Genomic DNA, 16283 nt, shown 5'->3' with positions numbered 1-16283 from the left:
ACCAACTTACCATCCTTGTCCTCCACGGCACCATCGGCTTCAGCAACCTCAACGATCCCGGCTCTGGCACTAACTCTGACTAGAAGGCCATCAGGGATATTAACTGCATCCCCACAAGATATGCTCTACCTCTGACCTTAACCTCGATTTTGTTTGCGAGCTTAAGCAAGCCGAGCTTGAGCTGGCTCGACTATATACAAGCCAAGCTAGAACTAGGGTTTCTAATGTTGACTCGAGCTTGAGCTTGGCCATGCTAGAACTCGGGTTTCTCATGTTGACTCAAGCTTGAGCCAAGCTCAAGCTAAGCCATTTTAATGTTGAAACAAGCATGAACAAACCACAGCTCACTCATGCTTTGCACTCCTACTTGTAATCTACTTTTAGTGTTTCATGCATAACTACGTGCTTGGCTATACATTAATTGTTCTCCTTCAATCTTCAATCTGATTGTAGCCAAGACTTCGTTTATTTGTAATTCTTTGTGTTTGGATACCACGCTTGAGGGACCATCAAACTACCACATTTCATTCATTTTGATAAAATTTTATCAACAAGTATCATGAGATGTCAATACAAGGACCTAGAGACATTAAAGGAAACTGATTGTGAAGTTTAAATGATACAACTTGGTGAACAATACTGGACCGACCATCAATGTTTTAAAAAGTAAGATGTAGTAAAAAAACATAAATAAATTGTAAATAAATAAATAACTAGAACAGTAGAACTACAAGAAACAATTAAGAAAATAACAAGTTCAAGAAAACATTTCTACATTTATTTGTGAACTCATTTTAATGTAAATGACCTGCTAGCTAGAAATATGATAGTTTCCCTTATAACTGTTAATTCTAGCTGTTGCAAATGATAACATTATCAATTGATGAAGTATTGACAAGGTTAGGAATGAACAACTTATCAAAGTTGTGAAAGTCTTGAACTAGGCCTGGTCCTCTAGTCCGGCCAGCCACCAAGGAAAAGTGGCCCAAAAAAGGGGTGCACAGCTTTTAAAGCAGGAAAAAAAACAACAAAAATAAGGAGGGAGGAAGAAGACTCCCATCCCCAAAGACAATGGATTAGAGCAGAACTCTAGGGCTCCTCTCTATAAGAGAAGATCCTCTTCCCCTCCATGATCATCCACCATCGAGATCCCTCTCCCTCTCTCTCACCGTCTTTCTCCCTCTGTTTTGCTTCTTATTTCTGGTCAACCCTCACCATGTCCGATGAAAATCACCGCCAAAAATACATCAAAGACAAGATAAATCACTCAAATCATCTTCTTCTCAATCCCTTTTAGTTCCTAAAGCTTGAATTTTAGCCAATTGTTGCCCAAAATTTCTATGAAAAATCGAATTGTAAATCCCCTATTTTTTCTCCCATCTTTCCCTTGATTCCGATGTTGTCGTCGCCGTTGATTGCCAGACCAGGGACCCTCAGCTGCGTCGTCGTGGGCTACATCCTCGGCCACCATCTCTCAGCAAAAGCAAGACTTTTGGCTTGGGGAAGAAAAGGATTAAAGAATTCCTTGTTCACCCAAACGAAAGAACAAGGGAGAAAAAAAGAAAAGAAAAGACTCTCTCTAGTCTCTCTCTCAAGGTTTTCCATACCATGCCGAACTGGCCGGTACACCCCGTATCGTACCGGACCGACGGTGAAACGGCACGATTCGGCCGATCAATTCAATACACGGGCGGTACAGAAGAAAAAAAGAGAGAAAGTGAGAAAGAGAGAGAGAGGAGAGGAGAGGGAGGGAGGTGGGAGCTGCCGGAGACCAGCGGTGGCCAGCTGCAACCGCCAGAGGGCTTTCGAACACCGTATCGCCCGATAGGACTTTCAAGAGAGCGAGAAAAAGAGAGAGAGAGCTCGAAGGAGGGCAAGGGACCTACCAGACGGACGCGCCTCCGTCGCGAGAGCCCCGGTGGCCGACGAGCCGATGCCGACGGCCTGAGGGCGGTCGAGCAGGCGGAGCCCCTCCACAGCTCCGCCCCCTTCTTTTTCGAAACAGACGACCGTTTGTTTCAATTTTTTATTTTTATTTTTTGTTTTAAACTTATGAAGTCGACAACCTAGTTGCCGACTTAAGAGATTTTTAAAAAAAAATAAAAAAATCGTAAAGCCAGCAAACTATTTGTCGGCTTCACTTAAAACTAGATTTTTTAAAAAAATTTGCGAAACAGGGGCGACGCCCCTATTTCACGCTCGCGGTGCCGCATGCGTGGACTGCACCCTCGGACGACCACGGCGGCCAGCCGAAGGCCGTCCGACGGCCCCACCAGCTCCTTCCCCTCTCTTTTTCTTTCTTCCTCTTTCTCTCTCTATTTCTCTCTTTCTCTTTTCTTCTTCCGGTTCGGGTCCGCTTGCCTTCGTCGGTTCGGTATGGTACGAAACTATACCAAACCGTACCGCCGGCCAACCGATACGGCCGGCAGTATCAGTTCAGCATACCTTGCTCTCTCCACTTTCTCTTTATAATTTTCTCTCTAGATTGTTCTCCTAAGATCTTTTGGATCTTCGAGAAAATTGTCTCAATGAATTTGATCGACCTCGATGAAGGGGTCCTAGTCCATGGTTATCGGGCAGCATGCCGCACCCACTCTGACCAGACCGAATACCACTAAATTTGATCATCCATAATTTTTATTGAACTATTTATACACTAATTTAATCATAATTTAATTAAATCATCTTGATCGAACCGATTAGAATATCAGACAGTATTATCCGGTTAGTCATGCTCCACCTTATTAATTTTTCTCTCTCTTCTGATATTCTATCTCTACTTCATTTATGAATTCAATGAAGAGTCCCCAGCCCTATCACTTTGAATCCAAGTTGATCCAGTAGATAGACTCTAAAGTCTAAACCATGCTGTTAGTGGGACAGCATATTCACACCACCCAAGTCCTTGTTAAGCATTACAAGATCTAACCTTTATTGGTCTTTATCGAATTCTTGTATTTCAAGTGATCCTAAATGAATGAAGTTATTTGATCGAATTGAACTTGATTGTCAAATGACATATTGACCTCCACTTTGATTTTCATCAGATACTACTGATTTGATCATCCTCGATCTGCATTGAACCACCTATCTCCCAACTTGATTTTGATTGGATGAAATTATCAATAATTGGACCGACCAGATCGTTGGCTGTGACTATCCATCAATTCTATCTTTCCATAATTATCCTTATCCGTCCTAATTACTGGATTTCATCTATATAGGGGTGTAATCGTCTCGACAAAAAGATGTCCATCAGTGGATTCTGCAATATAATTTATTTATTTGAAGATTTAAAATAAAATTTTTGAAATTGTTTAGATTTGTTAAAGTATTTATGAGGTAAGCAATGCTTCACTTTTCCTAAATTTATCAACAAATTCTAACTTCTAAGATTGTTATATTAATAACCTTTGAATCATACGTTTATGATACATGAATTTGATAAATAATATTTTGTTATTGAATATATCTTATTTTGAAATATCATGATGATGCATGATTAAAAGTATTGATCTTGTTGTGCATTATCCGTGATTGATTTCGAACTGAAATATGAAATGTGATTTGTGAAAAGAATCTTGATTCGAGATGACTTGAACTCTCAATCTGACTATTTTAAGTACCTTGCCAATAGGGGCTAATACATTGGCATTGGATTAGTCTTGATAATTTATATCGCAAGCAAATATGTGACATACTGCCAGCAAATTCACGATTCTTAAGGACTTTACTGCAAAATGATATACAACATACTGCAAGATGATAGATGGCTCACCGCAAGATGATACGCGGTATTATGATGCTGCCAATAAAACTCCATTAAACGAAGATTAAACCTTAGGGATCATTGGATTTATGTCATAGAGAATGAATCCAAGATCAAAATTAACAATTTGGGTTTTTAGATTAATCCATAGAAGCTATAGCAAAACTCATGTAATTTTGAAAATCACCACCGACCAAAGCATGAGCAATTGGTTTTATTCAAGATGATGTTACCATGTTGTCAAAACGAAGCCTATTAGCAACCTCAATGGGATAACTTCCTTCAAGCTGTTAACTTTTATAAAAAGTAATTTTTTGTACATTAGTTTTTAAATAAAATATTAACTTTCAAAATAATAGTGTTGGAGTAGGTCTTTGTCACTTAACCAACCTCGACCGGAGGCCTACCTCGGTAAAAGTTGATGCCATTAGGAAAATACCAATGCGAAGCTACTGATGTGGAGTCAGATTGTGGAGATCAGCATAAAGCCGGTCTCGACGCAAAGCCAGGGTCACCAGAGGGCTGACCTCATCAGAAGACCGTGTCCCCAAGAAATCGGCCTCATCGAAAGCCGATCTTGTCTGAAAGCTGTCGGTAGAAGTCCGACCTAAACATCATCTAGACGTGGTGACATTGTCCAAGTTAAAGGCTACATCGGCCAGCAACCAGTCTGTTTCTTTGACAGCATCGGCAAGAAACCGGCGTACTTGGCTGTCGCGACGGCCATGGTTCGGATATCAGATTTTTCAACTACCTACAATCGTACCGGCTCTTCTTGGCACACTTCGATACCAATCGAAAGGTGCCGCGGATATCCGATAGCCTTTTCTCCGTCAAACAACAAGACGGAGAATCTTTACAAGACTTTATGGTGTGTTTCAACATTCTGGAGGTCCAGGATCTCGACGAATCGACAGCCATTATGGCCATGAAGCGGGGCCTACGTAGCTCCAAGTTCACCTATTTCCTGAACAAGATGCTTCCCCGGACGTATACCGAACTCCTCGAGCACGTGCAGAAGTACATCCGAGCCGAGGGCGAGATTGATCGACGTCGATCTGAGGGCAAGGATCTGAAAAGAAGAAGATCAAGAAAAAAAGTATCTCCGTGGGAGCCAACTGAGCCCGCGCTAAGAGGGAGGCTCCACCTTCCCGAACAAGCCGAGGCCAAAGAACTTCGACCCCAGGTATGATTCCTACACCCCTCTAACCACTCCTCGTGCACAGATCCTCATTGAGATAGAGGGGGAGGACTACCTTCGATGACCCCAGTCGAAGAAGACAAAAGCACCTTCCGTAACCAGAAGTGCTACTATCGGTTCAATTACGACTACGGCCACGACACCGAGAGGTATATCGAGCTGAAGAACGAGATAGAGGACCTGAGAAGGTAGGAATACCTTGAGAAGTACGTATGGGACCGATCTACCCAACTGTCGGGTGACTCTCAACCTCAGCCGCGCCCTGACGAGGAAGCTCACACTCAACCTACAGCGAACTTGATCAACATGATCTCGACGGGACCAAGACTTTGGGGAGCCGATGACCCAGAAAGCTCCCCCAAACGTTGGCGATTAAACGACGATATCATCTTCTCCGAGGAAGATCTGCAAGGAGTCCAAACTCTTCATAATGATGCTATTGCTGTATCAATGACGATAGCCAATTATGATGTAAAACGATGTCTTATTGATAATGAAAGCTCAGCCGACGTAATTTTCTACGATCATTTTTCTCGAATATGAGTTTCTATTGATGGACTTAACCAGTCAACGCTCCTTTAGTCGAATTCACTGACGACTCGATCAAGGTAGAGATAGAGATAGAACTTCATGTTACTGTCAGACGACCACCTCGGTAATCGACCGTGCAACTCAATTTTCTTGTGGTCCAGGTTCCCTCCGCCTACAATGTTATCTTGGGATGACCCGGGCTAAACACGCTCCAAGCAATCGTCTCAACGTATCACTTGCTCGTGCGCTTCCCGATGAAAAAAGAAACTAATGAAATGAGAAAAGATTAGCAGCTGGCCCGACAATGTTACTTAACCATAGTCAAAAGAAAGAAGCTGGCTGAAGTTCTTCCCATCGATGACGGACAGGATCAAAAAAAAGAAGAAAGTCGAGGAGAACCCGCAGAGCGACTCCCCTCGATGCCCCTCAACGAGGATCCAACCAGAATTATTCAGATCGGATCTTCCTTAAGTGACGAACTGAGGGAGAAGCTGATCAACTAAGGAAGAACATAGATGTCTTTGCCTGATCTGCCTCAGACATGCCGGGCATCCCACCCTATATGATTGTCCACCGACTAAATATCGACATTAAGTATAAGCTGGTGAGACAAAGAAAAAGAAGTTTCACTCCTAAGCGACAGAAGACCATCACGAGGAGATCAATAGATTGCTAGCAGCCGACTTCATCCATGAGGCAGCCTATCTAGATTGGCTCACAAACGTTGTGATGGTCAAGAAAACTAATGACAAATGGCGAATATGCATCGACTACACCGATCTGAATAAAGCTTGTCCAAAGGACAGCTTTTCACTGCCCCCGATTGATCAACTAGTCGACGCTACATCGGGCCATCAGCTGCTTAGCTTCATGAACATCTTCTTTGACTACAACTAGATCCGGATGGCGCCGAAGGATGAGGAGAAGACGGCATTCATCACCAACAAAAGCTTGTTCTGCTACAAAGTCATGCCTTTCGGTCTCAAAAACGTCAGGACTACATATCAAGGCTGGTCAACAAAATTTTCAAGAACCAGATCGATCGCAACATAAAGGTCTACATCGACAACATGCTTGTGAAGAGCAAGAAAGCTACTCTCCATATCGACGACCTAACAGAAAATTTCGACGCCCTGAGCAGACATCAGATGAAACTGAACTTGACAAAGTGTGCTTTTGACGTCACGTCAAAAAAATTTCTTGATTTCATAATGACGAAGTGAGGCATTGAGGCCAATCCCGAGAAGATCAAGGCGATTCTCAACATGAAGCCCCCGACCTCTCGACGGAATATTTAGAAGCTGGCGGATGCATTGCATCTTTAAAAAGGTTCATCTCCAAGTCTGCAAAGCGGTGCCTCTCCTTCAAAAACCTCAACAGATGAGCTTCACTTGGATGGAAGAATATCAGAAGGCTTTCGACAACCTGAGGTGGTACCTGAGTTCTCCTCCACTCCTGACAAAGCCAAATACCGGCAACGAATTACTTATGTATTTGGTTGTGACTCCTGAAGCCATGAGCTCGGTACTAATCCAAGAAAAAAATAAGGTGCAGAAATCGATCTGCTACATAAGTCGGGTGCTACACGGGACGGAAGTCAGATATCCTCGAATCGAAAATGTGATCTTCAAGATCATCGCGATGACTCGACAACCATGATCTTATTTCTAGGCCCATTCAGTGAAGATCCTAATCGATCTCCCCTTGAGGACTATACTTCCACGACCAAACACTTCGGAGAGGATGGCCAAGTGGACGGTCGAACTCAATGAGTTTGATCTCTCTTATATTCTGCGATCCTCGATGAACGCTCAGATACTCACTGACTTTGTTGTCGAGTGCACTCTGACGGACGACAACCAAGTCAAGGACCGCCCCCAAGGAGAAACTTCAGAGCCTGCATGCATTCTACATATGGATGGAGCCTCAAACACCCAAGACTGCAGTACGGGTCTCATTTTGACCAACATTGATAGGGTGGTAACTGAGTACGCCTTTTTGGTCTGGCTTCAAAGCTTCTAACAATCAAGTTGAATACAAAGCTCTGATAGTCGGACTAAAGATCGCCAAAGACCTCGGTATAAAATGCCTAAGGGTGTTCACCAACTCGTAGCTGGTCGTCAAACAATCCCGAGAAGAATATGAGGTCCGAGATCCAATTCTCTCAAGGTATCTACAAAAACTCAGATCTCTGCAAACAAATTTTGATTACTTCGAGGTCTACCACATCCCCCGCTCAGAGAACGCCGAGTTGATTCCCTATCCCGACTCGCCACATCCGACTGCGGTGAGTTGGAAAAAATCTTCATCGAACATCTCGAAAATCCAAGTATTGACTTCGAGGAAGTTCACCAGGTTTAGGTCGGTCATGAATCGAGCTGGATCGATCCGTTTGTTGAGTTCCTGATCAACGAAACCTTGCCGATTGATCCTACCGAGGTGCGTCGAATAAGACTGGCAGCCTAGTACATGATCATCGACGACCAACTCTACCATAAGTCGACATCTTTGCCCCTGCTCAAGTGCATCCGACCCTCCCAAGCCGACTACGCTCTTCGAGAGGTGCACAAGAACATTTGCGGCAACCACTTCGGGGGCAAGTCGCTATCCTACAAGATACTACAGCAAGAATAATATTGCCGACCATGCAGAAGGATGCTGCCAATCTAGTGCAAAAGTGTGACCAATGTCAGAGATTTGCCAATGTTCAAAGACTTTCGTCAAGTCAACTCACAACCATTTCAGCACCATAGCCATTTGATCAGTGGAGAGTCAATATACTCGATCTTTTTCCGTCTGCCAGTAGATAAAGAAGGTTCATCATCGTGGCCATCAATTACTTCACCAAGTAGGTAGAGGCCGAACCACTGGAGCAGATAATGGAAAGGAAGACTACAGACTTTCTATGCAAATCCATCATCTATCGCTTTGGTCTACCTCGAGTGATCATCACCGACAATGGCGGTAATTTGACAACGCCAGGTTTGAGAAATTCTGTGCAAAGTACCATATCATCCATAGATTCACCTCAGTCGACATCCGCAATCTAATGGAGAAGCCGAGATGACCAACAGGATAATTCTACAAGACCTGAAAACAAGAATTGATCAAGCCAAAGGATGTTGGACTGACAAACTCCCCAGCATCCTATGGTCTTACCGAACAATTCCTCGAATTCCGATCGAAGAGACCCCCTTCAAACTGGCATTCGAGACGAAAGCTGTGATCCTGGTTGAAATTAGCCTACCTTCAACTCAGATGAGCACTATGACGAACGGACCAATTCGAACAAGCGATGAGCTGATCTGGACTTGCTCGATCAGATCCAAAGACAAGTCCAACTGAGGATGGCTTTCTATTAGCAAAGGATAGCTCGGTACCCAAGTCAAGCCTAAGATCTTCCAAGTCGGAAACCTAATCCTCAGGAGAGCTAAAGTCTCCAAACCGACCGAGCAAGGAAAGTTGTCCCCAAATTGGGAAGGTTCCTACAAAGTTTTCACGGTTCTACGACCTGGAGCATACAAGATCGAGAGTCTGGACAGTACGGAGATTCCTCGAACCTGAAATGCTGAAATCTACGGATGTATTATCAATAGAAACGCCTTATAAATAAAAATTTTTCTTTCCTATGATTCTATTTTAAACAACTCTTAACTCTCAAAGGCTTAACCCTTGACCAAATTAGAGATCACCTCGACCAAGTCCCAGGTACGACGACGAGAACCCTTGGTCAAGGACCAAGATCGCCTCGATGAGATTTGAGGCGCAGCAAACAACAATGCTCCTCTACAACAAAATGGCCTACAACAAAAACCCTCGTCAAGGCCCAAGTCACCTCGACGGCTTCCGAGGTGCAATGCGGTCCAAATCGTTGACGAGACACTAGGTTACCTTGATAAAATCCGATGTGCAACAATAGAAGTACTGACGAGACACGAGGTCACCTCGATAAAATCCGAGGAACTCCAAAATAAGTCATCAAGAAGTCCCTCCAAAACGAGTCGACCATGACCTCGACGAGACCGACACTACGGGGGCCAGCAACTCAAGATGTTCCTCCGACTCGAGAAACTCCTCCAGACGTCAGCAACTTGATAGCTTGACAGCCGACCAATCCACATCCTCGTTAGTTGGTACCTAACGAGACGTTATTCAACTAATATCCGTTTAACGAAACCATAGAGTTCAGCGACTGTTAGCATGCCAGTTATGGCCGAAAGACTGCTGGAGTATAAGCTACAGTTCGCGGTGCAGACCCAGACGAAACCTGACGTTATTCGGCTAATACATGTTTAACAAAACCGTGGAGTATGAGCTGTTAGCGTGCCAGCTATGGCTGGCAACTATTAGCGTGCCAGCTATGGCCGAAGGACCACTGAAGTATGAGCTGTACAGTTCGCGACACAGACCCAGACGAAAAAAATTATGGTTAGTGGGCTTGTCTCTGACTGACCAAGGATCAGTTGATCCGGAATGAAGTGGAGATACAACCATGCTCCGCCTCAACCACCATGCTTCAAACTTGACGAGATGCTTCGCAGAACGACGACCCATGCCCCGAAACAACAAGTCGCTGCGCATGGCTTCCGGGGATGGTCATCAGGAAATACTACTCGAACCCACACATTAGTTAACTCCTTTCGCCTGATGAAGACTACGTAATCGGACTCAGGAGTTGGAGGGCAAGTATTGGGATAGGTCCTCGTCACTTAACCGACCTCATCCAATCGATCTCGATCGGAGGCCTACCTCGAAAAAAACCGACGCCTTTGGAGAATACCGATGCGAAGCTACTGATGTGGAGCCGGATCGTGGAGATCATCATAAAGCCGATCTCGACGCAAAGCCGGGGTCACCAGAGGGCTGACCTCATCAAAAGACCATGGTCCCAAGGAAACCGGCCTCATCAGGAAGCCGACCTTGTCTGAAAGCTGAGGTCGGTAGAAGTCCGATCTCAACATCACTTGGATGTGGCAACATTGTCCAAGGCTACATTGGCCAGCGATCGGTCTATTTCTTTAGCGGCATCGGCGAGAAACCGACGTACTTGCCTATCGCGATAGCTCTGGTCCGGAATAGGGTTCTACAGCTGTCTACAGTATCTGATACTTCGAGTCAGTCATCTACCAACCGGACTTTCCAACCCTACTTGGCAAGCTCGGGACTGCTAGCATGCGGGTACTCACCTCAAATTGCTTCCAACCCCTTTCATCTTGCTCCGGCTAGTGGCCAACCTGGATATCGATATCGGCCAATAGCTGGCAGTCAAGTGTGGCCACCATGCAGTCACATCGAGTCACAGCAAGTTGCATCATCCTAAGGTCGTACCCTAAGCGATCTGCTCCACATCATGATAGGACACCACAAAGTCATTAATTATGCCACATGCATGCGATAAAACCCGCCACCACAACCACCGGTGTGCCGGACAAAAGGCATGCCCATTAACAGGGCCATTAAAGATGCCCCCATACGGCTCCATATGATTGGACGTTATCGAATACATTCCCGTCCTTTCATCCTTCATCCTGCTCTCTCTATAAATAGAGATAAGAGAAGACCTCTAGGAGGTATGCACACTCCAATACTTAGAGCCCAAGACTCTGCCTCACTAGCTCCTCCACCTGTTGAGCTAAAAACTGACTTGAGCGTCAGAGTGTCTATACCGGAGCCATCTCCGGTAAAGACTTTTCTTGCAAATTTTTCTGCTACCACCGAACGCCGCCGGCCGACTTTTTCGTACGGCCCAAGTTGACCTCGCCTCCATTTGGTGCATCGCGAGCCCTCTCGACTGTGCCCTTTCCCCGACAAGCGGTCCTTCTCCACCAATTTCCTGCCATTCGACACTCAAACGCAACGATCCGACTATCCCGCCGGAGACAAGCCGCAACAGATAGCATATTTGAATGATCATTTAAAATATATTGGATTGCAGGTGCTACTATTGAATGTATTTTAGGTTGCAAGTCATGTGAATGTCATGTGATATTTATGCATGTTAATGCTCTAGCACACAGAAAAGTTTAATTGGAGCTTAACTAGATATTCCCACATTATTTCTTGCAACAACAAACATTTAGACACTAAGATATAATAAATAGCCCCAATCAGAGTTTGGAGGCCAAACAAGGCCAAACCAAGGGTGTTTGAGGATACCCTTTGTTGGCTTAGTCCATAATATGCTGTACCATACCCACCCTTGTTTCACACAGTAATGATCCTTGTTTGGTATTTCAAACCTTGATTGATATTTAAATTCATTATTATAAAACTAAGTTATCCTAAATTAATGCACATTGGATCTCCAGGAGTGCTTAATATAAGTATTAAATAAGAAAAGCCAATGTGGCCTACCTTGCCTATGTGCATCAGTCAAACACAGCATATGGACAAAGTGCTTGCCTACAATGATTTTACCATTAAATACAACATATCACAAAGTAGTTACTAAATTTTTTTTGAGTCCAACAACCTTACAGTTCTCTCTAATAAATTTTCTCACTCACTAACTGGTAACCACAATGTTTGCGTCTAGCCTATGTTGGGAAGTCAAAATACTCCATAGGATAAACTACTAGCATCCACATGGGTTCTTACAGAAAAGGGGGGAACAACACGTCAAACCTTGTAGGTTGTAATTTGTATCATACTATAATTTGTATCATACTAGATTGTCCAGATTCTGAAGCTTAAGAAAACCTGCAAGAAGCACCTGGAATAAGATTGAAACTCGCTAATAGAGAATCCATATTTTTCTTCAAGTCTGATGGAGTTTAACTATTAAAATCCTTGCATCATCAAAACAGGTATAAAGCTAATTTAAAAGACCACTACACCTAGCAGAGTTGTTCATGTCATTGTTGATCAGCCTCAACTTTTGTTGGTGTTACTTTTACTCAGTAAAGAGCAGATCAAATCCCCTACTCTATCCCGACAACCTAATTTAATGGAGCAGATACTTTCTTCAAGGTTTCTTCCAGTCAAAGTGCACTATATAAGAATCTATGCATGGGAAATCATGATATTTCTCTTAGCAAATAGATATAGTACAAGTTGTCACTTTGATTGCAAACTAGCCTGATGCATTTAAGATTTTCTACCAAACCACAAGCTAAAAGTTTCTAAGAGGCCTTAACCCATATTCATGAACAGGTTAAAAGCTCATGTTTATACATGTAATTCACAAACAAAGATCTCCTTCCAGAACAAACCATAAATCCTAGTATATTTTTAAAATTATAATTTCCAAAATCATCTAAACTTTGGTAAATCTAGGTGAAACATTTAAAAGACATGTTTATGCACACAACATGACCTTGATTTGCACCCTCATAACCTGGTTCTTTGAAAACAAATTAGGAAAATATTTGTTTTCAACTACCAAGTAAATTAAGGCAGCAGTATTTGCTTCAGTAGAAGCATGAATTATGACCCACTGAAATAGGGCATGCAGAAAAAACAATATACCTTGACAAGAGACTCAATCCCTTGGTTGCGTATATCACAAAGCCAGCCCCAGCGATGATCTGGTCCAAGGGACAAATCGCAGAGTCGCATATTTCCTAATGTACCGTTGATGGATATAGAGCTTGGGTGAACCTGGATCCATTGCAAAAGATTACACAACATAATGACAGGTGCTTACAGAAATAAATGCAACACCAAACACTAGTCTTGACATTAATACATAAGAAAGTGATAATATTTTGTATTAACAGTTTGTATGGCATACAGACTTTTTTTTTAAAAAAAAAAAAAGAGAAGAAATCAAAAATCCTGTAGTACAAGGAAAATAAATTAGAATCTGAACCTAAGTCAATAGATTTTCCTGATTTAGTGGACAAGGTTGATGCAGAAAGAAAAAGGAATTTGCTGTTTATATCTACATTGAAAAGAAAATATTTAGATTGTATTGATATAAGAAAAGAGTCATTGTTCATATATGATGCATTTTTACATATTAGTTGCTAGCAATCATCTTTCACTAGTGGTGCAGGAGAGCATGGAAAATAATGAAGTACATGAGTTAAGAGTGACAGGTATTAGAACATCAAATTAGCGATATATCAGATGGTCCATCTAATTATTTCTTATACAACAACATAGCAATCAAGTAGAAGGCATCTAACAGAAAATCAATATTGACAACGATGTAAGACGGTATTTACAGTTTCCTTGAGAATCTATATTCTTGTCATTACCTTGAGATCCAAGAGAAAACTTTCTTGCACAAACATTGCAAGCTGAGAACCATCTTCCTTGTTAAGAAACACACAGACACTGTCCACATCCATTTTCAAATTAAAAACAACACGGTCTTTTCCATAGCCTAACAAGCCCTTGACTAAAGCACGGCCATTTTCTTCCTTCATGCAATTGGAATCAGTTGTTGGGGCAACAATATCATTTCCACTATCCCCTGAATCAATCAGGCTCAGTTCCAAGCCAAACTCAATCAAAGCTACAAGAGTTGGTCTATTGCAAAAAAATTCCAGTGCCGACATACGGATGATCATCTGTAACAAATGAATTTAAATTTTATCAGTAACACAGTACAAGGAAGTGGGAAAGCAGCTTGTCTGGCATGCTCTCAAATGATTCACATTCTTGGGGCAGGAAATCCTAAGTGAATAAAACAACAAAACTACATTAATTACCTGTGTATCAATGCCATCATACAGAAGTGAATCAGGACTCCGGGTCAGAAATGTAACAGCCACAAAATCAGAAACAGTGTTGTCTCGTGCCTCATAGAATACCTCATTGATCCTCCCTTTCACCTGATTTTTTTCATGGTTTACAACATTGGTGTAATTGACTCCAGCATGCTGCTCACAGGCATCAGGATTAGTCATTGAGTTATATGCCAAATCAAGGTTTTGCATATTAAAGCTACGATCAGGAGTAGATGCGAAATCTGGCAATGCATCCTTGAAACAATCATCTTCTTCCAGAAAAAAATTTTGCAACTCATTTTCATCGAGATCGAAGGTACAGCAGCTATCAGCTTTAAAATTATCATTCAGCACGGAACATGCCAAATATTGTGGACACATAGAAAGACGACCTTGAAGTTCGTCTTTGATTTTCAAAGAGTGCAGCTTTGTTTTCACAGTCAGGTCACCTCCACTTCGGAGAAGGTTTACCTGTTAGAAAAAACTTGTAACTCAGCTTACGAATAGAAGGAACCACAAAGAATTCTCTAACAACTAGATTCTGAAGTCACCCAGGAAAAAAGGATTTATGTATTAATAAATATGTTTGGAGCAACCAAAACAACCACATGACAAGCATAGTTTAATAATGGATATGGGTCATATCTCCCTTAACCAACTGCCTAAACATTCATGCAAAATGCCTCGATGCATATGCGTCAGTCTTCAGAATGCATGGGCAATCAAATAAATGAACTCATGCAAGGCCTAGAGCCAGCACTTTAAGTGACACCGTACACACCTGGCATATGCCTTAAATTGTTTTCTTTTCACGATCAATTAAAGAGATAAAATAGAGAATTTCTCATGAATTGTTATGACATATACTAACCATTTAGTTATATGTACATTTAGCTTATTGAAATGCTACAATAACACAATTATATAATCAAGAACCAATACAAAAGTCACATCCTTATCCTGCTCGTTTTGACATTATTTTTTTATGGATGTCTAAACCTTTTAGGAAAATGCATGAGTCATACACCTTATATCACGACTTTAACCAATCTTGTTCCCCTAGAAGAATGAATGATGCATCTGGTTCTTAACAAGAACATTTTTTCTAGGAAAAGGGAGGGAAGAAAAGAGATTATGGTAGTTTAAGGCTTTAAGCATTATTTATACCACATGATGCAAACCTTGGTACTATCGTTTTATGATCACATGAACATGAACACAATAAACCATGTTACGACATTAAAAATAGCTAGATTTAGCCATGAGAATGGAACAACTTACTAGATACATGAGGACAATGATTCAAGGTTCAAGTTCAGCTGTTTCTATAACATTACTATCCAAAAAAAAACAAACAAGTCACCATTAAGACCAGGGTAAGTGAGAAATGTTGATGAACAGGCAAAATCATAGAAATTTCTAAAACAATGAACCAAACAAAAACCAAAGAACATCACCCATACACTTCCAATAAGATTTGACATACATATCTAGGTCATGTTTAGTGATAAAGCAAACTTTGTATTAACAACAATGGTTTATGACGCACTTTCAACCAGCGGCCGACCGGGATGGCTCTGGCGTTCAAAACGAGGGACCAATGAGAAAGGGGAGAGAGAGAAGGAAATAAAGGAAGAGAGAGAGAGAGAGGTGGGGAAGGAAGGAGAAAGAGAGGGAGAAGAAGAGGGAGAGGGGGCCTCTGGGGGCCAACCGAGCTTACTACACTGCCACCGAGCTCAGTGAAAGCGGGAGAAGGCTGGAGGGAGGGAAGGACAAAGAGAAAAAGAGAGGCCACCAAAGGCATCTAGAGGGCCAATGAGCCCGCCACACCACCATCGAGGCCGGTGAAGGCCGAAGGAGGGGCTCCAACCTCCTCCCAATCGAAATAGGAGCTTCGATCCTTGTTTCGTATTTTGTTTGGGATTTATCAGATGAAGTCGGCTCCTGTTTCAGCACCTATTTCCCTCCCCCCTCTCTCTCTTCCTCTCCCCTTCTCCCTTCGCCCTCTCTATGTCGGTTTTGGCCCGATATGGAATGGCATAGAAGTATATGGAACCATATACCGGCTGACCGATCAAGGCCCTGGCACCAGCACAACAAACCTTGC

General features: G+C 42.5%; 1 protein-coding gene across 1 annotated transcript in view; it reads right to left on the bottom strand.

The window, feature by feature from the left end:
- LOC105061294 (uncharacterized) overlaps nucleotides 1-16283 on the bottom strand; it is a 104164-nt gene that overhangs the window by 56968 nt on the left and 30913 nt on the right. The window contains 3 exon segments of the mRNA XM_073261838.1: nucleotides 12969-13100; nucleotides 13703-14017; nucleotides 14159-14647. Of these exon segments, the coding sequence (XP_073117939.1) occupies nucleotides 12969-13100; nucleotides 13703-14017; nucleotides 14159-14647 (936 nt within the window).

Source organism: Elaeis guineensis, chromosome 1 (assembly GCF_000442705.2).
Source record: "Elaeis guineensis isolate ETL-2024a chromosome 1, EG11, whole genome shotgun sequence".
Classification (NCBI taxonomy): Eukaryota; Viridiplantae; Streptophyta; class Magnoliopsida; order Arecales; family Arecaceae; genus Elaeis; species Elaeis guineensis.
This window is presented reverse-complemented; position numbering and strand designations above follow the sequence as displayed.